This window comes from Centruroides vittatus, unplaced genomic scaffold (genome assembly GCF_030686945.1).
Source record: "Centruroides vittatus isolate TY-2023 unplaced genomic scaffold, ASM3068694v2 contig_347, whole genome shotgun sequence".
Classification (NCBI taxonomy): Eukaryota; Metazoa; Arthropoda; class Arachnida; order Scorpiones; family Buthidae; genus Centruroides; species Centruroides vittatus.
Window position 1 is genome coordinate 802267 of NW_027122171.1, and position 22217 is coordinate 824483.

Here is a 22217-nt window from a genome sequence, read left to right on the forward strand (position 1 = left end):
AATAAGAGGTTGTATAAGAAAAATGTATAGAACAATAGAAAATTAAAAATAAAATCTTGAATGTTTATATGCAATATTTCATTAGCTTAGTTATAAAATCTTAATTCATAATTTTCAATAAATATTCTACCTTAAATCAAAATATAAAACTGAAAAAAAAATCCTTTTTGTTTTATTTTCCTACATATTTTTATAATATATAATCTATACATTTTTCCTTAAATATATATGTTTCCTATAATTCTTTAAAAAGTTTTTCTGGTTACATGATATGGAATTACATATCATAAATTAGATGAAGCATAAAATCATTTGCTTAAAATAAATAAAATATTAGTGTATTTTGTTTTTCTTCCTGTTTAATTTTATTTGTGATAGTATTAAAATTTTAAAGCAGAAAGCAATCTAAAGTTATTTGTATGTTGCACTTCTATTCTTATTTTCATACATACTTTCATTGCTGTTTTTCCTTCCACATATTTTCCTTTTTACTTTTAAATTACTCATAAACAATGTAAATCTATAAACAATCAGTTATGCTACGATTAGATTTTTCATAACAGCTAAATTTTTATGGATCATGACTTCAGTTTTAAATTATGTAATTATAATTAGTTTAATTATGAACTAGTCATATATATTGAATACGTACAGCAATCAACATAGGAATATATATCTTTTTATTTCCTTATTTCATCATTATAAAAATAAAAAATATCACTGTGTGTTGCAGAAAATAAAATTTAATATTCTACTATTTTATATTCTACTATTGTTTACATCATTAAGACTGTTACAAAATATTTTGAACTTTGCTTCATCAGATTTAATAAGTTTTGTATAGATTGGCCTCTGTAAAGAGACAAAGATGACAGATGACACAAAGAGGAGAGCAAACTATATACATAATCAGTTTATTCAAAAAAGAGATCTGAAGTGTTGCCACATGTTAACGTCTCTTTTTTTCCTCTGCATACCTACACAAACAAAACATAATAACAAATATTAACATGTATACAGTTTACACAGTCAACATTAAAGATTCAGTCTTTATGTTGATTAGTTTACTTGAGATCCTGCTTATTTCTGAAATTTTCAGATTGTTCTTTGACATCTCAGTTGCGTGATCTGTATTATGATCAGTTGGTTCTTCTGACAAAGGTGGCAATGTTGTTGATTTTATAATTATGGTCTTCTCTGCTAGGTTCTCTACTTTTGTCAAATGGAGTTGGGATGTGTTTCTCTGCATCATTTTCTCTTCTTTTGTTTGGAGTATCACAGATTTTGGATATGTAACACATCAATTATCCAAAATCTGTGACACTCCAAACAAAAGAAGAGAAAAAGCTGACAATACCTGTTTCCCAGGTTCTGGGTGTCATTTGGTCTCTTACATTATCTCCTATAGTGAATGTGTATCCTCATTGAGTGCCTCTGTGTAAAATGTTTGCTTGTACTGTTCTTTTTTCCAAAAGTGCTGGTGTATTTGCATTTACATTTGGCTTTTTCCTTTGCAGTTCTATGGTAAGATGTGCATTTGTTACTCTGATTATGAGTCTCTGATTTGGAGATCACAGTTCTTTGCTTCTGGTGATGTTTACTAAAGTTTAGAAGTGCCAAGAAAATGCCCATTCGGTCTAAATTAGCCTTTCTCAGTATATTATTTGCTATCTGTACATATCTTTCAGCTAAGCTGTTGAATCTTGAGTAGTATGGACTGTTTTTTTTTATGTTCAAATTGCCAATATTTGGAAAAATTCTTTAAATTCCTTGCACATAAATTGTCTGCTTCAAATGTGCTTCAGCTACTATTTGTCAGAGAAAGTAATGTATTAGTTTCAAAACTAATAGGTTGTTTGAAGTTTTTTTTTTTTTTTTTAAGTTTATTCACATATCTTGCAATTTTTAATACAATTCATTATGTCTTGTATTAATCTTCTCCAATACAATACCTCCCTTACTCTTCTGATATAACTCATATACCCTCGTGTGTCATACATCAGAGACACCTTGTATAACATATTTCAACATTTTTGGGATTAGTACTTTTGGTACTACTACCTTGTTTCCTTTAAATACCATTCCTTCATAATGTGAAAATTCTTCTCTGAAGTGAAGGTATTGTTGAGCAATAAATGATAACTTTTTCCTTTTTTCTGATCAACCAGCCTATATATTCCTTATGACTTCTTTCAGCTCTTCATCTTGTTCTGTTGCTTTTACTATTTCTTCTCTTGCATTCTTTGACATGGGTATAAGAACTTTTTTGAAGAGTAAGTCTACATGATTTTAGAGTTAGCATCAATGGCTTGATCATCATCTCCAATCATTTTCTTAAATGTTTTTTTAATTTTTCACCTTTTCTTTCATTGTTTTGTTATATTCATTTAAATGCATCCTACTTAGAGTTATTTTGTAGCACTTCCAGCACTTCTCTGACACCATGTAAACGAAGACAGGGAACCATACATACGTAAGCCTATATAACTAGTTTATTTTAAAAACAGTCTCAAGTGTTGTCAGTGTCATAGCCTAAGTCTTTATGCCTACTAATTAGAAGTCATTTGTATACTCCCCTCCAAACATATTTTACATTCTCTTCATGCTCTTTTCAACATCATTTTTAGCGTTTACAGATGGAATTCATCAAAGCTACATCTAATAATTCTTTTAGCTCTTTGACTGTTGCATGATAGTTTTCTCTTTCATATTGTTCTAAACCAAATTGTTACATTCAGACTGAAGGAGGCTACACCACTTTATGTACTGTACAATCTGGGCAAATTTTGGGCTTAATGACAAATTCATCAATATTGGTTCCGAGTGTGTTATTAAACTCACTAAATTTGTCAACATATTCTTTAACCAAGAAATTCAGGATACAATCTCACGCCTAGGAACTTTGTTGTTATTCTGTATTTGCAATAGCAAAGGTGTCTTACAACTAACTATACAACTAGAGCCTACATAATTTTATTACAAAACAAATCTTTAATAACTTGTATTTTTTTAAAAATAATTACTTGTGATTTTTTTTAAACGGTAAAGGATATATGCAAAAATACATTACATCATGATATAAATAGTCTATTGAAGCTTTTGGAAGCAATTATGACAGAATTATCACAGAAAATATATCATTTTCTGTGTATTGTGACTTTGGAGATAAAAAATCAGATCATTATTCCAGAATACAAGATATTAATTATTTACAAAATATTATTAAAAATTTTATGGCAAATCTTTATCATTGTAATATCTGATAGATAGCTAAATAAATCAAAAAAGGGTAGGAATTGTCATTCAATTTCTAGAGTAAGATTTCAGAAAAATAAAAATTAATAATGTGTTTCAATTTAAAGCGTATAGTAAATACACGACAAACATAATAATTTATGTTCTTTGTGGACACAATTACAACTCCAAACAAGACAGTTGGGATTTCCTTGGAGCCATAGACCATGCCACCAGAACCTCATCTCTACATGCGACCCTCGGCAAGATATGCCCCCAAAATCGACCTACTTCCAAGTTGTAGGCGATCAAGAGTGGCAATGCTCCACTAAGGGTGCGACTATGCAGATGCGAGTGAGCAAGAATGTGGCAAGAAGAGGCGAAACATGATAAATATCAAACCCTGTCAGATATGTGCGAGAACCAGAAATTCACTTACGCCAACGAGATTTCTCACTTCTCCCTTGTGCATGTTTTTCCTTGCGAGAACTATATCACTTGCAACCTCTTGCTCATTACTAAACTCACGTCTGCATAGTTGCACTTTAAGACTATTGCATTTAACTATTCAGCCAAGGCAACTACACCAGCTTCAAGTAGCCCACTGGACTGTTGCAAAGTACTTGACATTATATAGTTTTAGGAAGTGGGGGCTTGCACCCACCCCCTAAAATGCTTCAACGTGAGGGAAAGCAACTACAGTTACAGTTCTATTGACGTTTTTGCTTGTACAGGGGAGTCCATAACTCTGGAGAGTGACAAATCCCTGTGGCAATGTCACCATTGACTGTGTTTCTTGTATGTCATCCAATTGGTAAGGCCAAAATGCATTTTGGATAAGTTAAATAGGATGGGTGTATAATAAGCCAGTTCAAAGTAGTTTTTGTAATTAAATAATAAGGCAAGAAGCTTTTTAATATATTCCTCATTCAGAGTTTACATCTTACCATTTGATTTACATTACTTCGGTGGAGAAGTTACTTTTAGGTAAATGATAAATATATAAACATTCGTATATTGACCTAAAAGTAACTTCTACTACCATCGGTTATGCACGTGCCATAATCATTATATAAATTATTAAAATGTTACTTTTAATCAGAAAACTTACTTGAAAATTCTTCAAATTTTATTTCTTATACTTATAATAATACTTCGTTAACGCTGAACATATCTAAATTAACCCCAAATACCAATTTTGTTCATCGGTGACAGATGACTAACACGGCGCCATGTTCGTGACGTCAAAAATGGCGCTTTCGTCTATTTAAAAAAAAAATTTTATATTTTCGTTTTATAAATTATTTTCATTGGTTTCTAAAATAATTTAATTTTCTTCTTTCTTAATAATAATTAATAATAATAATAAATTGTATTTTAAACTGAGATAATTAAAATTTTTACGTTTTTGATAATTAGGTTTAAATGGTTCAATTATTATTATTTTTATTTCTAAATATTTGAATCGATATAAATAAAATTTTATTAAAACTTATATTTAGTTATATATATATATATATATTTTAATGAAATTCTTTCCAGGCTAATGGCAGTTACAAGAATGTAAACAGGTTGAAACATCACGGGATAGCTCATCATTATTTTGGTGTATCTTTTTCGAATTTTAAACGCGGATAAAGCTATAATGCTAATTTAGTGTTTCAATTTTTTTTAAAAATTCACATATTAAAACTGCTAAATTTAAATTTTATTAAAATGCTGAATTTTTAAATAATAATAAATTCCACTATTCAATTTTATACAGAAAATACAACTGTAAAATCATTACATGCATCAAATTAATACAAAAATAACTTATAATACAATTAGACAATACAATTCATATATTTACAATAATAATAATTAACAGTCCCAGAACATTAAATGAATCCTAAATTTTTTTTGACAAAAATTTTTATAAGTACACTTTAAAAAGTACCAAACATTTAAGTGGCTAATTTACAGAAATTTTATAATTGAATAATTGAAAATTTGAACACACAACTTTAAAAGAATGTCTTGTATACAGTTTTTATAAAAATGATTCCCCTAATTCTGCTAAATATTGACAAAGTATATATCAAATCAAATTAATTCATTCATTCCGAAGAACCGAAATATTAAAAAGTCAAAACATTTCAGAATTTTTATTAGATATTAAAAATCATTCTGTGCATTTTCATAATTCATCAAAGAGATCGTCCGAATCATATTCTTTCTCGTCAAAGTAACTATTGGCAGCATCTATTTTACGATACTTGCCACGCGATCGGCTCAACCCACTCGCCGATCCGGCCTTCACACCTCTGGAGGTTTGATTTTTTCTTACGTATCTTCCTTTTCTTTTGGGAATTAATTCTGTATCCACTTCTTCATTGCAAACTTCACCTGAAACATTTTCACTTTCATTGTCTATATTTGTTGATTTTGTACATTTTCCTGTATTGTTATCATTCTTGCCTGTTGTTTCTTCCTGCTGACATTTTAATTCCTTTATTTTTTCCTTTTTGCTATTTAATACTAAAATAAATTTAGAATACAATTCTCTTTCTAAATTTTCTTTCCATTTTGCTGTTTCTTCTAGTAGAGCCATAGTTTCATTTTTATCCTCAATCAATTGCATTTCTTGCTGTTGTAACTGAACCACCTCACTCTGCAGTTTGTTTATATTTATTTCAAATAGTTCTAATATATATTTCATAACATCTTTTACATCTGAAACAGAAAGAACTACAGAACCAAAGAGAACTCTCACTTCTTCTTCAATTAACTTCTTCCATTCAAACACATAACCATCATTACTTTTCTTGATATCATAGATGAATTTTAAACTGGAATTAATAAACTTTAAGGCGCTTTTAGTTTCTTCTAAGTAATTTTCATATGTTTTTTTCATCTTCGATGCTTTTTCTTTCATAAATTCCTCCTCCAAAATTCCCTTGAAATATTCATCACTTTCAAGTGAAATTAGCAATATATGAAACTGACTATTCTCTTGTTCGTACAGAGTACACAGATAATAATCCTCTTTAAAACTGACAACGTTAATTTTAGTTAAAGCAATCATTTTAAACGATTAAAAACCTACATGTCACATGTTAAACCACACTAACCAGGAAGCGCCATTTTCCTTCCAATTCAGCGCGCCATCTAGAGGAAAAAATTTATTTTACATATTTAAGTTTTTTTTTTTTTAATTATTTAAAATATTTACCTTTAATTTTATTTTATTACGTTTTAGTTAATATTAATATTAATAATTTGAAAATATAAGACACGAATTCATCTATATTTAATTATAATACCGCTTATTAATTAATAATTAAGATTTAAAATTCATTAAGGAAAATCCTATGTATATAAGAAATAAATTTTATACTTGATTTGGATATTTTAAAGTAAGTAGTTCTATACTGGAAACACGACACTGAAATATTAAACTGTAAGAAGCTAAAGCTAACAAAAATTGATTTAAGAATATGAACAGAAAATAAAAAGAAATATATCTTTTGCTGTGCCTACAGCATAGAAATGATGATGAAAAATCATTTATCAAAGGAAATTCTTTCTTTTATGAATGATTTTTCATCATCATTTAATAAGTTATTTAAAATTATAATTATACAATTTTTTATATTAAATTTAAAAAATTTAATATAAAATTCTTTTAAATTCCCTTAACCGGTGAAAAATTATCCACGTATTTTATTTTATAACTTTTTTTGCAATAAAGTATTCTTTTAATGTATAATCTTCCATCATCAATGATTTATTTTGTTGATAATTATATAATGTTTTTTTTATTTATTTATTAAATTTCTTAAGTTTAATATAAAATTCTTCAATTAAATTTTATAAACTAAGGGAAAAAATCGTCGATTAAAGAATAATTTACGTTTTTCACATAAATCATTCTTTTAATGGATGATTTTTCATCATCATTCAATGAGTTACTTTGCTAATAATTAACAATTTTTCCTGGAATTTTTATTAAATATTTTATTCTTTAATCATTTTTTTTTAAATAAAATTCTTGTTTGTTGAATAGTTATTTATTATTTTCAATTCGAAAAATTAAGAAAATATAATAAAAATCCGTATTGTAACTATAGATTTTGAAATCGGATGCGTTCTATTTTATTGTGATCCTGTGAAAAAAATAATAAAAATAAAAAAACAAGAGTATATCCTGTTTTCTAAAGCGGGAATAAATTGTTGTATGAAACGTTTCATCGCTTATCATTGATCTCCTTTCGTTCAGGAAAATATATATATACTGTATATATATTTAAATACAACTTAAACTCCTTTCAAACCATTTTCTTTTATTAAAGTTTTAATTTTTAAAATCACATGTAAATTTTTAACAACAAATCAAATTGCATTAAACTTAAATTTTAAACTTAATATAATATTAAACAATTGCTTCGACCTCTTTATAAATATAAAAATTTTTATTGTTTGAACTTAAATTTAAACGTTTTATTTTGAATTTTATAATTGTTATCTATAAATAATGTCTATTTAACATAAAATAATAATAATTTATGTGTATATATACGACACATGACGTCAATTGGAATTAATTTTATGTAATATAATATATTTAATTAATGCTACTTTAACTTTTTTTTGTTTTTTTTTTTTTTTGGTATTTTTGTCAGAAAGGGCTCAAGGTCATTTATTTAAGAGACAAATCAATTATTGCTAAGTAATATTGTTAAGAAATGCAATTTGTTACTTGTCTATTGAAACGACTTTAATTTGCAATTTAATTTATTCTCTTTCTTTTTAAGTCTTCGTTTTATTAAAACAATTAAATATCCGTTTTTATCACAATTAATTACGTTTTTAGTTTAATTAAAATATTTAATTTTTAGTAAGATTTATTTACTAGAATTTTATTAAAACCGTCCTGTGTGTTAGTGTGTACATATATATATATATATATATATATTAATTCGTATTTTATTAATTTTTGATTAAATATTCAGAAGGATTTTTTCCTTAAAGAATTTCCTAGTATACATGATAAATAATAGCTGTAATATTGGAAATTTTCAAGGACATAATACCAGAAAAGTTTCGAAATGAACTATTTATACTAAAATTGTTAAAAGAAACTATCCAGATTGATACTATAAAGAATAAAGCACTCTAGCAGACGTTATAGTCACGAAACGTTATAAGATCTATATTTTTAGACGTAGAAATGTTTCGCAATAGATATAAATCATTTATATTTTTCATGATCTAATTGATTTTTTTTAATAAACAAATTTCACTTGAAGCGGTTTATAATATATATTTATATATTTTTTTCTGTCTTTTATTGATAATTTAGATGTGTAATCGTTCAATGTTAAAGTTCAAAAGTAATTGCTTTTATCATTGATTACGTGCAATATCGCATGACATTCGTGATAATAATAATAAAGTTGAAATTCTTCTATTATTATTTTGTAGATTATTAACGAAATCGTTGAAAAATTTTATTTTCTAACGGCGTAAACATTCTCATTTTTCTTGAGTAAACACGTGTGTTACTATATTTAGAAAGCGGTTAAAAATATGTATATCAACATTGAAATTTATGTCAAGGAGGAGAATGTTTTTAACTGTAAACTTTTTAATAACTTAATTTTAACCATATTTTCACACATGAAAACAGGAAATCACGTGAGACAGTAGAAACTCGTGAACAGCTGCCACATTGTTCAAATGGATTGTGGGAACGATGACAGAATAATGTCTTTTACCGGTCGGGATCGCTGCACCTGTCTAGTAAGAGATTTAACTTAGGAAAAAAAATGTAATTATCAAATAAGCTATCACTAGTAGCATTTAAAACAAGAAAAAAATATATATGTATACAATTTATTTATTTATTTATAGAAAATTTAGAAAATTAATCCCAAATATCATATAAACGAACGTAAAAAAGTTTTAAAACAGGAAAAAATAATAAAAAATTGTTTACGTTACGAATTAATAAAAATCGCAATTTTAAAAACATTTTAAAAATATTCTTATTACATTTGTTTATTTTAAACAGCTGATGTATATAAGAATTAATCACTTACGTTCGACTTACGAGCTTAATTGTTTGTAAAAAAAAAATACGCATTCATTAATAAAAGTCATAATTTTAATGAATGAAACGAAATTGACAAGTAGCACGTGAGATCGTAAGAGAGCTTAATAATTGTTGAAAAAGACATATTTAATAGTAAACGAAATTAAATGAATGAACGAAATTGACAAATATTCATTATTGTAAATTTAATCGATTTCAATGAATGAGTATTTATTCAATTGAATCGTTTTATTATTACTATTACTATTATTAATAGTAATGATAAATAAAGGAATTAAAAATAAATGAAATCGACACATATTGGTACATAACAATTTTTAATCAATTTCAATTGAAAGAACATCTGCACAATCACGATTCGTTTTCTAGCACGAGCTACACACGTGTCACAGAACACGTGTTCCTACGAAGTTACTGATAAGTGGTAGGGAGTCTCTGTTACTTCTTTGTTAGTCGGGTGAAGTTTATCGCTATTCTAGGTCAAACACCGATTATAAACAAAAATTATAACATTATTTGGAAGAATTTTTTTATAATATTTTAACTAGATTTTTAATAATAAATTAAGTAGTTTTATATTTAAATCAAGCTATAATTATATTTTAAAAAATCGTGATATATGTATATATGCATATATATATAATCAGATAAAAGTTTTGGAAGACAATTTCAGGCACCAGAACACAAACCATCACGCTTGGATAGAAAAAATAAGAAAATTCTAACATAAAAAAAAAGTCGAGTTCACGACCAAATTCCCATTTTCTAGTGGATGGGATGGATTCACATCACGCAACTACTCACTGAGCTATCCACTTAATGACTCCTATTGATGGACGAACTTCGATTTCTTTGTTCGGCAATTTAAAGTGATAAAAAAAAGTAAACAATAATAATAATAATAACTGTAATGAAAAAACAAATAATTTTATTCATATTTAAGCATATTAAATACATCTTCAATTACATAAAACCATCCTGTTTATGGCCATTCAATCGAAGGAGGATACACACAGACTAGGAAATGAGATTATATCCCAGACGACCTTGCAGTCACGTGATCGGAACGAGGTAAACTCCTGTATAAGTTAAATAACCTTGCAATTTGCTATTATAAATAGTTATTACACCAAATTGGCCATAAAAAAATGCAAGAAAATCCAGGAAAAAAACATTGATAATTAACCAGAGAGAAAAGGTGTGTTTCGAGGATTACATTTAATGCCTTTTTTTAATTAAATATTAATTATGGATACTTTGCTATCGTTTTAACTCGTAAATGTATTGTTCTTACGTGTTTAATATTACAAAATAACTAATCACGTGACCTTGATGATCAATTGCTATATATGCTAAACGTCACCCTGGAGGCTGTAGAAGTCTGGGTGCTTCAGTCCGACCTTGAACGACATCCCTCTGGTTATATATATCGTCATATTTGAAGTGACTTTTAACGGCACGTGCCATCATCTATATAATAAACATTAAAGAAACGTAATAATATAACAATTTATTTGCATTCCAAACAATTAAAATTAACCATTTTGCTACACTTAAAAGAATATTTTAACGTTTTAAATATTTATATTTATAAATAAAATTGATTTTTTTAAATACTTTAAAAAATAAATATAGCTTTATTCATTTCTTTCTTCCTGTAATTCATTTATGTAATTCTCTTATCTTTGGTAGGTTTTATAAATCTGATTAATTATTAAAAAATATATTTTAAGAATTTTAATTATATATATATATTTTTTAAATATTATTTATTTTTAACTTTCAATCTAACCAATGTTGATCTGAGAAAATTTTGAAATGTGTGAAATGCAACATCTGCCATCAACAATAAAATGTCTGCCTGGCAGGTGTAAGTAGTATAGAAGAGGACAGCTGCTATCATTCAAGTATCCAGACATATATAGGAGTTGATGAAAATTTTTTAAATGGTATTAAGTCTGGAATGTTAAATAGTTTTATAATTAAAGTTTCTTTATTGTATATTATAAATAATATATATTTTAAAGTATATATATATATTCGTCTGGAGTGGGAAAATCGCATAGCCTTCGTCCTTGATATTGTAGCCCGAAGTTACAAGACCTAATTCTCTGTCTACCTACTTATCCCTTCGTAAGTGGGTTTTAAGTCATCAGATACACAATATTTTTCTGACGTACAGTTAATAAATATATATAAAATAACCTATTAAAAATATTATACGTAAATATTACACAATTTTCCACTTTGAAACGATTCATTTCACAAGAAAATTTTGCTGAAACATCGTTTCAAATTATTTTGAAATTTTGCTGATGTATCAATTAATTTAACTATTATTTTATGTATATTAAAGCACGTTTATTTTATTTATAAAATAAACGTTTATTTTATTCATAAAATAAAATAAAAATTAATAATAATTAATTTTTTATTACGTTTTGTTCCAGTTGTGCAGGTGATTTTTTGAACCAGTTAAACGGTTCGATTTCTTTCTGAATGGGTTATCTACTTACAAAAAAATTGGTAGTTAGAGTTTTGAAAACTTTCAAAATTGTTTTATTTTAGTAAAAGGAATGAAAATAAATTCACTTATGGTGGGAAAACACTTTAAAAAGGGCGTATTTAATATAAAATAAACAGATTTTTTAATATATTTCTAGTAACAAAGGAAAGAAAAAAAGACTTTATATTTTTTAAATTGGTAGTTGCAACATTTAAACAATGAAAAAACAATTTCTCTATCGACTAAAAATAGCATTTTAAAAATTCTTTTTTATTGTTTTCTCATCTCTATTCTTGAGAAAATTGATTTTTTTTTTCTTACGACGACTTAAACAACTTTTAAAGATCAATATTCTCTTCTTAATATTACTGTTATTATTGTTATTAAATTTTCTCAAAAGATTTTAAACAATTTTTTTCTGTTTTCCGATTGTGATTATTGGTCCGAATATTGTGCCAAATCTATTAAAAATTTAATAATTTTTAAAATTTCTTTATATTGTTTTAATCTTTCTTTATAAATAATTTTAAAATACTTTCACGAACGTCGTTACTGTGGGGCAAAAATCTAATTTTTCGTTCTGTGCGTGTACACAGATATTCAGGTCAAATGAATGAACGAGCAAAAAAATATATATAAATATAAAAAAAAATAAATAAAATTAAAACTATATCCCGGTACGTCGACCTCCGGTTTCGTCCACTATTCAATTGCTTATATTTATAAAAATATTAATTTCTGTAAGCATAAACTTATAAAACTTCTATATTCACTTATTTTAAACACGTCTAAGCTTTGAATAAATTATTTTTTATAGGAAAACGTTCGAAATTTTACGTGCATGCGCTTGTTTTTTTTTAACCTGTGACACGTGGATTTTGAAAATGATCATTTTATTACGAACAGCTGCTTCGAGGGGAGTAAACGTGCAACAAGTTTTAATTTTTAGTTGATTATTATTATTTTTTTAATTTCTACCTTTTTTTGCCCATTTTTTCCCTTCATTTGTTAATTGTTTAAATATTTTTCCTAAACACACCCTTTCTCCTAAAGGGCAGGTGTACAACTTATCATATCTGCACCGGGCTATAGCCGTTCCCGTCAATTGCTACCGAATCTAAAAATCCGGTTTTTACCCGCCTATCACGTGACCTAGGCTGGTTAGGTCAGGCCATGGAGTGCACCGGAGACGTGTGTATAAATTAAAGTATACAAATATTGTACTTTTCACTTAACGTACGTAGCCTTGTAACTAAGTAGAAAATGGCTATTTTTCCGAAGACATAAGAGTTTCATTCACGTTTTAATTAATAAATTAACTATTTTGGCGCATATTTTGTGAATTTTTAAGTTATTTTATTTTAGAAAAAGGAGAGAAAGAGAGAGAAAAAACAGTTGAAGGCTACAGGCTAATGGCTGACTCACGTAATAGCGAGGTCAGGTCGTTTAAAATATGGCAAAGTACCGGACGAACTACTTTCTGTATAGCCATCCTTTCCAACTGAATATATAGATATATACATAAATAAGTAAGCCAAACGTTGTTTAGAATGTTTATAAACATATCCAAACGACAGCGAATTTATAATTTTTTAAGTAAAGCGGTCGAGATTGATTTTTTTTAGTTTGCCTAAAAAATTAAAACGAAATAAATAAATCAAATTAGAAAGGATTTAAGGCCTATTCGTTACCTCAATAGGCATTCCAACAATGTTAAGAAAATCATCCAAACGTGTCGTGTGGTTTATATATCAATGTGGGTCATCAACACTGAACTTCCTTATATTGCTTTTTTTAATTCACACACAACAGAAAAAAAAAAAATTGTATATTATATAAATCAGAAAAATCTGATTTGTGTATTTTTTTTGTTTTGTTTCTCGATCGTGAGATCGTCATCATCATTATCGTCATTAATAATACAATCCATACAGTATCACATTCACGCACTCACACACGATCGTCGTCGAGAGACGTCACGATTCTAAAGATGCCAACAAGCTATGGTACACAACGTTATCGAAATGGTTTCCTTGATGGGAATCATTCACTAAAAAGTCCTTTACGGTCCTATACTGTGTGGCACACTGACTACTTCCACTGGGATTCCTGGACCTGTTCCTGTTCCCTTTCGATCTTTCGGGTGTCAGGGGGCATCTATCTGGTAGGTTAATTCTCAAAAATTCTTCGTGTACACCGAATATCTCGTCGCACGAAACATCCTCTTTGTTGCTATCTAAATTACGATTGGAATTTTTTGGATATTCGTCATCGGGTAGCTGAGGATCGAAACCCCAGTTTTTCGATTTGAGCATGATTGCATTCTGGTTATTGCGCTCCTGACGTATCTCCATTTGAAGTTTTCTAACTGTGTTATTTATAAGAACGGAACGTCTTAAGTATGCTTCCGGATCGTCGATTCTTCTTAATTTATTCACTGACATTTTTAATACTTTTCGTCTCTCGTCCTTCCACTTCATTCGTGGACTCCATAGCAATGGTACTCTCCTTCTAGGAAGAGATTCATTCTCTTCTAGTTTAATTCTCTTAGATTCTTCTGTGTCCAACTCTTCGCACTGTTTCCTCTTGGTTCCGTTTCCGACGCATTGCTGCCCTGCAACGTGCATAAAACGAGCAATTAGAAATCAAAATTGCACCATCCACAATAAAAAATAAATTAATTCTATAGCCTAAAGTATGTAAGGAATGGCTAACTTCCCGGTGGATCGAAATAGAAACCCGGTCCACCTGTATCGCTCACTCATTTTCTAAGATTAAGACGAATCGAATGCTAAGAGGGATATAAAAAAACGCATTAAAAAAAATCCATCTTGGCAGAGTTTAGAAAGAAAACAACTTTGCTTATACAGAATCAACACCTTCGGAATTATGTTGCGACAAAATTCCATTTAATTTACTACATTCTACTAAGGAATACTTTAGGCAACGTTCCAAAAGACAGAAAGAAAGATCCGTAATGCGTTAAAAATAGAAAATTGGAAAAGAAAAATCAATTTAAAAAAAAAGAAATTCACAATATATATATATATACCCAAAAATCGCATTATTGCCTTACATATCGATTTATGAGTGGATAGAGAAAGTCTATCATACATTTGTGTATTTTTTTACAATCCAGAAAAAGCAACTTAAAGAAAAAAAACACCAAAAAAAATCGCTTGGGTTGCATCAATGAAATTGAATTTTTCCGGCCAACTTTCAATATTAAAATTGATTGATACACGTCGGAATTCGTGATACATTCGATTCTGTGTTAGGGAATGTAAAGAGCAGGTGTCCAAAAATTCAGCAAAGAGGAACGAACGGAAATTGTGGGCCCAGGATATCCGCAACTCTCATCTGAACCCGATCTATAAACGTCCATTCCGAAAAGAATTGTTTATGGTAACAGTAGAGGTAGTGAATAATTTATCGCTTTCCTTACCCAGTAATATATATATACATATATATATATTTAAGTGTAGCGTATCAAATATGTAACGCGAGAAATATTTATTAGGAACACAATACGTCGTGACAAATGTTTATGTCCTATTAGGAGGTTATTTCCGTGCCCTAGATCTGGACCATCGTGTTGCAGAATGAATTGCCTCCATTTCCTCTTAGGTCAAAACTCTTTCTTTCAAGAGTACCAGAATCTGTGATAAATAAACCACTTAATTTTATCATAATTGATTCCCAGTTAATCGATCGATACCAATCAAATGGTTTTTAAGAATGCCAAAAATCTTCCCGTTTAATTACAATTTGTTTAAAAAAAAATAGCGGAAGGGTAAATTGACAAACAAATTTTTTCCCTGCGGATGATAAACATGAAATTTAACGCAACTGGGTCCAAAAAAAATTTCGTTCGAGAGAGATATACAAGCCGAGTATCGGTTTGTGTCACCGTGTATCTTTCTAACGGGGTCAAGGAACCATACTATTTTCGGCATCGCTCTCAAAACGGCTCAAAGCAGACGTTCAATCTAGTTCGGATAATATGTGTAAGAGGGAGCCATAACAGGATCCTTTTCTTTTTTTCTTGCAACCAAAAAAATGTAAGAAAGAAAAGAGAAAATTGAAGATCCTGGCTACGATCGAAAATAATTAAATGACCTCTCACCTGCGATGTTATCCTTTTGCAACCAGTTGTCGTTGGAGACGATCGCATTCTCTAAATCCATGGTTTCTTCATCGTAGATGCATCCCACGGTCGACGCCTTGCCGAAATTGGCCGTTAGCACTAGGGTCATAGTGTCCCGGATGATCACCACACCTGGTCAACTTCCATAGTGACAGTAAGAGCGCGCGGAACGGAACGACACGGTCCCGTCTCCAACCACTGACTGTGTACCGGCGTTACCGCATAAGCGGCCTTGGACGACGAGCAGCTGGATCGAGTAGCGCCCCTAGTGGTCGAAACGCCAACTAATTAACTGATATCGATAGGAATTCGCCCGATTGGATTGTTACGTGGCATCTTTACGTAAGAGCGAAGAGCGACGCGCAGCGGATTTTTTTCTTTTTTTAACTTTTTTATTTATTTATTTGTCTTCGGCGGCGCGCCGCGCCGGCGCGGGTTGTTGACCCGCTTGTAAGGGTCGGCGACTCGTTTATAACGTCCGAAACGGTGAAGAAGTACTGGAAACGCTCTTTCGATTCTTGTATATCACGGGTGTAACGACCAGGGGGGTCGGTTTCGCATTTTCGCACGACCTTGGCGGGGATGACAAGCACCACCTGTCTTGGCCGCCGAGCCCTCAGCTGATCGACCAGTCGCGTCGGATTTATGCAGCCATCGCCAGTTATCACTACAACAGGTGAGAAAGAGAAAGAGAGAGCATTATCGTCTACGACAGCTGCTCACTTTTTTTATTTTTATTATTTCAACTTAACGGTTGTTGGGTCTGCATCGTCGGCAATGGTCGCTCTGTTGTGACAACAGTCGATAGGTCGTGGGAGTGTGCTGCAACACTTATGGAATTTACATCTCTTCGTGCACCCGTAAATACCTACGGACTGTTATTAAATGATAATTTTCGTGTGACTTATTGTGTTACAAACGTTGCTCCGCCCGACATAACACGATAGCTTCACGACAATATTTTTTATTTTTGCAACCGGCCAAATTGGTCACCTTTTTAAATAGAAAAAAAAATTACGGGTCCCCTTAACAATAACCGTATCAATCGATTGCTTTTCTAAAATATTCTTTATGCAGAATGGCGTGGTAAATAATTTATTATCTTCTCTCTCTCTCTCTCCCTCTCTTTCTGTCTCTCGCTAAAAATCTATTATACTGATAAACTTCATCAGATGTGGACATCACGAACTATTTCGTTTTATGTATTTTAATGCGGCGTCAAATCACTTCTATAAATATTTTATGTCCTATTTAATTAGATTTCATAAACTTTCCTAGTTCTTTGACTTTTAAGTATCCTACTAAATAAAAAATATATATACATATATATATAACTACATTTATATATATTAAAAAAGGAAAAAGTTTTTAAATTCGCTAATTGGTTGATTGAGAATTTAAAACTTTGAATTTCTAAATTCCAATCGAGTAATTGGTCGATTGCAGAATTCTTAATACCCCGATTTGCCGATTCGAATTTAAATTTAAAATTTTAAATTCCCATTAGCCAATCGTAGAGCTTCTTTTTAAGTAAATAAAATTCCCGTTATCTGCAATCGTGTTTACATTCGAATGGCTTGTGATCTTAAATAATTATATTTTTATTTGCTTTTTAATGAAATTTGCATGTAAATTTTTAAGTTTTCAATAAAATTCAAAGACATTCGTATTAAAAATCCTAAACACGAAAAGCACAATTAGTGTTTATACATAATACATACGGGAAAATATGAAATGCTTTGTTGATAATGAATAAGTAAAAATTTTAAATTTAATTAATTGATAAAACACTTCATTAAGCGACAATAATAATTAAATTCGACATCATTTTAATTAAATTGGAAAAACATTTTTAATTTCATACCTCAGACTTTAATTACATCCTCCCATCTGGTGGTAAATTTTTTTATTAAAAAAAGTTTTATTATTATTATTATTATTATTATTATTATTATTATTATATATATATTTTTTAATCTCTAAAATTTCGAAAGTAATTTAAATTTATAAGACGAAAAAGTTTAATAAATTCAAGAATGTAATTTTAAATCGTTAAAAAAAATAATAATAAATATTTTTCATTAGTTTCGAATCTTTAAAAATGCATGCAGTAAATAAATAAATAAATGGATTTCAGTTAATTTTATTATCAATTAATTAACTTATAAAGTCTCAATAAGCTAAATTCAGTTTTATTATTCAAAGATCGTTATCGTCATATTCGCTCCTTTTATTCTTTCTGCATGATAATTCAACTAGGAAATCTGAAGATAAATGAATAAAAGATGATTAAATTACTTTTCCTAATTAAATTATTCTGTTTTAAAAGCCCCGTTCATTTATTAAAATGAAGTGTTTATGACAAGACTCCATTTTTGTTTATTATTATTATTATTATTGTGATTTTATTTTAAAAGGGGGTGGAAATATCCTGTTATACAACAAATAACTGGTTAGTTTTCTTTGACGGAAAAAGTCATCAAGTCTAGCAATACATCGATCTTCTTCCCCAAAATCCCAAAGAAGATAAGATAGAAACCTTCTCCTTCTAACCAAGAATCCGGTAATACCGTCTAGCGATTTTTTGAAGGAAGTTTGGTCGCGAGCCAGGTTGCTAAGCAACATCACGTAAGCATTTTCCAGATTTAAAAACTTAAATAAAAAAAATAATAAATAAAATAATAAAATAAAAAATCGTTAATTTAAGAAAAGCAAAAAATAAAAAAAATATATATATATATATAAATTTATTTTAATTACGGTTGAGTTTTATTTTATTTACGTTACTACTATTACTTTTTAACTAAAGCAGTATATTAATATTATTAATTAAATTATAATTTATTTTATTTTTTATTTTTAAAAATTATTATTAGTCTTTTTTTTTTTTTTTGGTAATTTGCTTTATATTCGATAGGGGGAGTTAAAATATTTTTCTTATCTTTCCATTACTTTATTGAGTATTCTTCCCGATGGCCATTAAGGAATGACAATTTTACTGCTTTACAAGAATAAGAGACGATATTCTCTCATAAATTTATCACAATCAAGCCACCAGAATCCCTAAAGAAGTGCCATATATGGTCATTGGCTGCGGCCGGCAATTTCTTTCGAATTCGACCAATGGGATTCAAGCGCTAATTACAATTAAGAAGAATTATTATAATTAAAATGGATAATTAAAAACCGCTAAAGTATTCAAATTTAATTACGTTCGGCCGGTCATTTCCCGTGACGTCACGGCGAGAACTTTTTTTTTTTTTTTAAAGATTTTTAACATAACTGTCATCTATAACGTTTAAAAATATCCCGAAAGATAAATGCTTGGCTAGTAAATTTTTCTTTTTATCTTTATTTTTTTCAAAAATAACCCGAAATATCTTCCCGCATCGAAAATAATTATGTTTATTTAATTACCAATATTCGAATTCTCAATCCCGCGCTTAAAAAAACAGTTTAGATTTGTGATTTAAGTCACGTGACGCGCTAATCGTCACGGTGACGTCACTGCTACCAAACAAAATTAATTCTGCCATTTTTTTTCCTTCTGATCTTGAAACTTTCTTTACTCCGCTTCGTATCAAAAATTCCACCAAGTTTCTGGTAAGATTATTGATATAACAATCAACGAGGAAGAATAAAAATGAATACAATAAAAAAAAATCGGTTAAGGGGCCAACTTATTTATCGTCGCGACTACGTCACTAATTGCTTAATGACGTCAAGCTAATGTTAATTAACGCGTATTTAGCTTCCCGTTTCGTCACTAAGAAGCTCAATTAAGTAACATTTTTAGAACGGGAATGCTTTTAGCATTAAAATCGTTTTGATTGGAAAATTATTATTATTTTTGAGCGTAAAATCGATCGTTTTTGCTATATTTACTCGACTAAGGCCAAGTTGGAAACAATCTTAATCATCATTAAATTGATACCAAATGTCTTATTTACGAACAGGATGTTACTTATACGCATGTGTTCCTTATCAAGTAAGGATGATGATGATAAAAGTTATTTCTAAAATTAATACGCGGATTTATTTTGTCGGATTATAATTATCATTTAATAAATTACAATTAATTACGTGTTTAAAGGCTATTAATTGTGCAATTGATATGAATTAATTAGGAATTTAACAGCAATTAAAACTATTCATTGTGTTCAATTAATTTGTCTATCGATTTCGATTTTAATTAAAAATCAAACACTATTAAAAGAAACGAGTTTAATTGCCATTTTGTTAATTAGTTGCCGATCGTAAAATGGAAACTAATCAAGTTTAATTGGATTTAAAAATATATTTAATTGGATTTCTAACATTTTTAGCCGTTTTTATCGGAGGAAATTTTATTTTTTCGAAATCAAATGGTAATAATTTTATTTCCTTTATTTTTTTTCTTAAATATAATTAATAATAAAACTTCTAAATTGAATTAAATTGTATAAAAGTAATAAATTATTAAATTTCTTCTTTAGAAAAGAAAAAAATAAAAATTATTTCATTAAAAATTTATATTAATTTTTAAAATTCATTAAAATTTATCTGCTTGTTAGTTTTAGTAATTTATGAATTTAGATCAATATGTTTGTCTACCTGTATGTATGTATCTATGTATATAATTCTGTAAATTTTTGGATTATTTAATTAAATTTTAATAATTAATTAATGGAGTGTGATAAAATATAACCGTTGAAAACTTCATTTTAAACTTTTTTAAGTAGGCAAATAATAAATCCAATATTTTATGATTAAGCCAATGTTTCTTAATTTAGTATTAATTAAATTTAAATAGTAAATAGTATTATCAATATTTTAAAACTTAGATTTTACGGACGAAATAATAATATTAGTTTTATTTCTGTAATTTATCTTTTGGCAGACAAAGGATGATTATTTAATACTTCATTTTATTTTCTGTGTGTGTGACCCTTTACAAATTTTATCAGTTTGTTGAACGAGCTCTTAAGATTCTGTTTGACATTTAACAGAGCTCTGATTAGAGTCTGATTAAATGGGGGTAAAATTCTGCAACGTGTCTTTAAAATAATTTGCTACCGTTAAATGTTAGATAATTTTATAGGTTATTCAGTTCCGCAAATTTAATTACTCCTGTCGGACGGATTAGAACTTACTAATTATTTGACAGCGGGAAAGATCATTTGGAGCAGGAATTAGTGAAGAAAGAAAGAATTCTGACTCAATTATATCTCAAATCAGCTTTATTACAAAATCAAGAAAGTTTGAGCCCTTTCTTTCTTTACTACACAATTAAGTACAGTCAGGTATAAAGGGGAGGATGTAACAGGAAAAAAGTTATGACATTGGCTTATTTACAGCAGATATAGGAAAGAATAAAAAAAGTGAAAGAAGGGATGTTTTTTCGAATTTAATTAAAAAAATAATTAAAATAAAAAAAATTAAGTTATGCCGACTAACTCTATAAAACAAAAAATATCTTTAACTTTTTTCTATTGTTTTGAGTTCTGCCGTATCCCAAATGTACAAAATTTGGTAAATGACAAAGTGTATTAATTAATTTTAAAAGAAAAAATTTTCTATTCATCAATGTAGGAACTTTTTCAAAATTAAAATAAAAAGCAGAACTCGGAGCAATATTCACTTCGTATCTCAAATGGCAGAGCCTACTAGGTGTATATATATACATAAGTATACAAATATTGATATACAAGAGTCCAACTAACTTTTACACTCTTCTTCTTCTCCTCGAAATGTCATCTTTGAAAATGTGTTTTAATAAATATAATCAAGAACAAAAACAGATTGAAATGAAAAAGAAGACAAACACTAAATGTTATAACTTCACGATTCTATAAAGTTGATTAGTCTTTCTGCTTGGCTGCGAATTGTACAGCATTTACACAGAATTTATACGTTAATCATATTGGCACCTGTTGGGGTCACGTAGATTCGCTACCTCCTCCGCACTTCTTTTTTTCTGGCAGTGTCTTGCCGTCGATCTCGATTCCGGCGACGCAGGATGCCATAATACTTCCCGTAATGCTACTCGTAGTTCCGGTAGTAGCTCTGATTTTAGATTTTATTTTCTCTAGCCTAGTAAGAGTACTAGCTTGAGGTGAAGGTGGTACAACAGGAGTTCTTCCCATAGCATTCATATAATCTGCCACTAATAATGTTATCTCTAAAATCTGGAAAAAGGTTTTTAAAATTTATTTTTTAAGTTATAAAAAGGTATTTATTATTATTAATTCGCA

At 28.8% G+C, this 22217-nt stretch overlaps 4 protein-coding genes across 4 annotated transcripts in view; all 4 read right to left on the minus strand.

Annotated features, from left to right (window-relative positions):
- Positions 1 to 4497, minus strand: part of MED6 (mediator complex subunit 6) — a 43916-nt gene extending 39419 nt beyond the window's left edge. The window contains exon 1 of the mRNA XM_067269139.1: positions 4346 to 4497. The gene's annotated coding sequence lies outside the window, so the exon portion shown is untranslated. The remainder of the gene's footprint in view (positions 1 to 4345) is intronic.
- Positions 4498 to 5413: 916 nt separating this feature from the next.
- Positions 5414 to 6301, minus strand: LOC136974337 (DNA repair protein XRCC4-like). Its single transcript, XM_067269192.1, has one exon. The coding sequence runs from the start codon at positions 6299 to 6301 to the stop codon at positions 5414 to 5416; it is 888 nt and encodes a 295-aa protein (XP_067125293.1).
- Positions 6302 to 10242: 3941 nt separating this feature from the next.
- Positions 10243 to 16266, minus strand: LOC136974297 (uncharacterized). Its single transcript, XM_067269135.1, has 3 exons — positions 15964 to 16266; positions 13529 to 14451; positions 10243 to 10801 (listed from the first exon to the last, which is right to left on the minus strand). Exons 1-2 carry the CDS (start codon positions 16091 to 16093, stop codon positions 13814 to 13816), a joined length of 768 nt encoding a protein of 255 aa, XP_067125236.1. The 5' UTR covers positions 16094 to 16266; the 3' UTR covers positions 10243 to 10801; positions 13529 to 13813.
- Positions 16267 to 21185: 4919 nt separating this feature from the next.
- Positions 21186 to 22217, minus strand: part of LOC136974299 (uncharacterized protein CG43867-like) — a 68068-nt gene continuing 67036 nt past the window's right edge. The window contains exon 30 of the mRNA XM_067269137.1: positions 21186 to 22151. Coding sequence (XP_067125238.1) covers positions 21903 to 22151 — 249 coding nt within the window. The 3' untranslated portion in view covers positions 21186 to 21902. The remainder of the gene's footprint in view (positions 22152 to 22217) is intronic.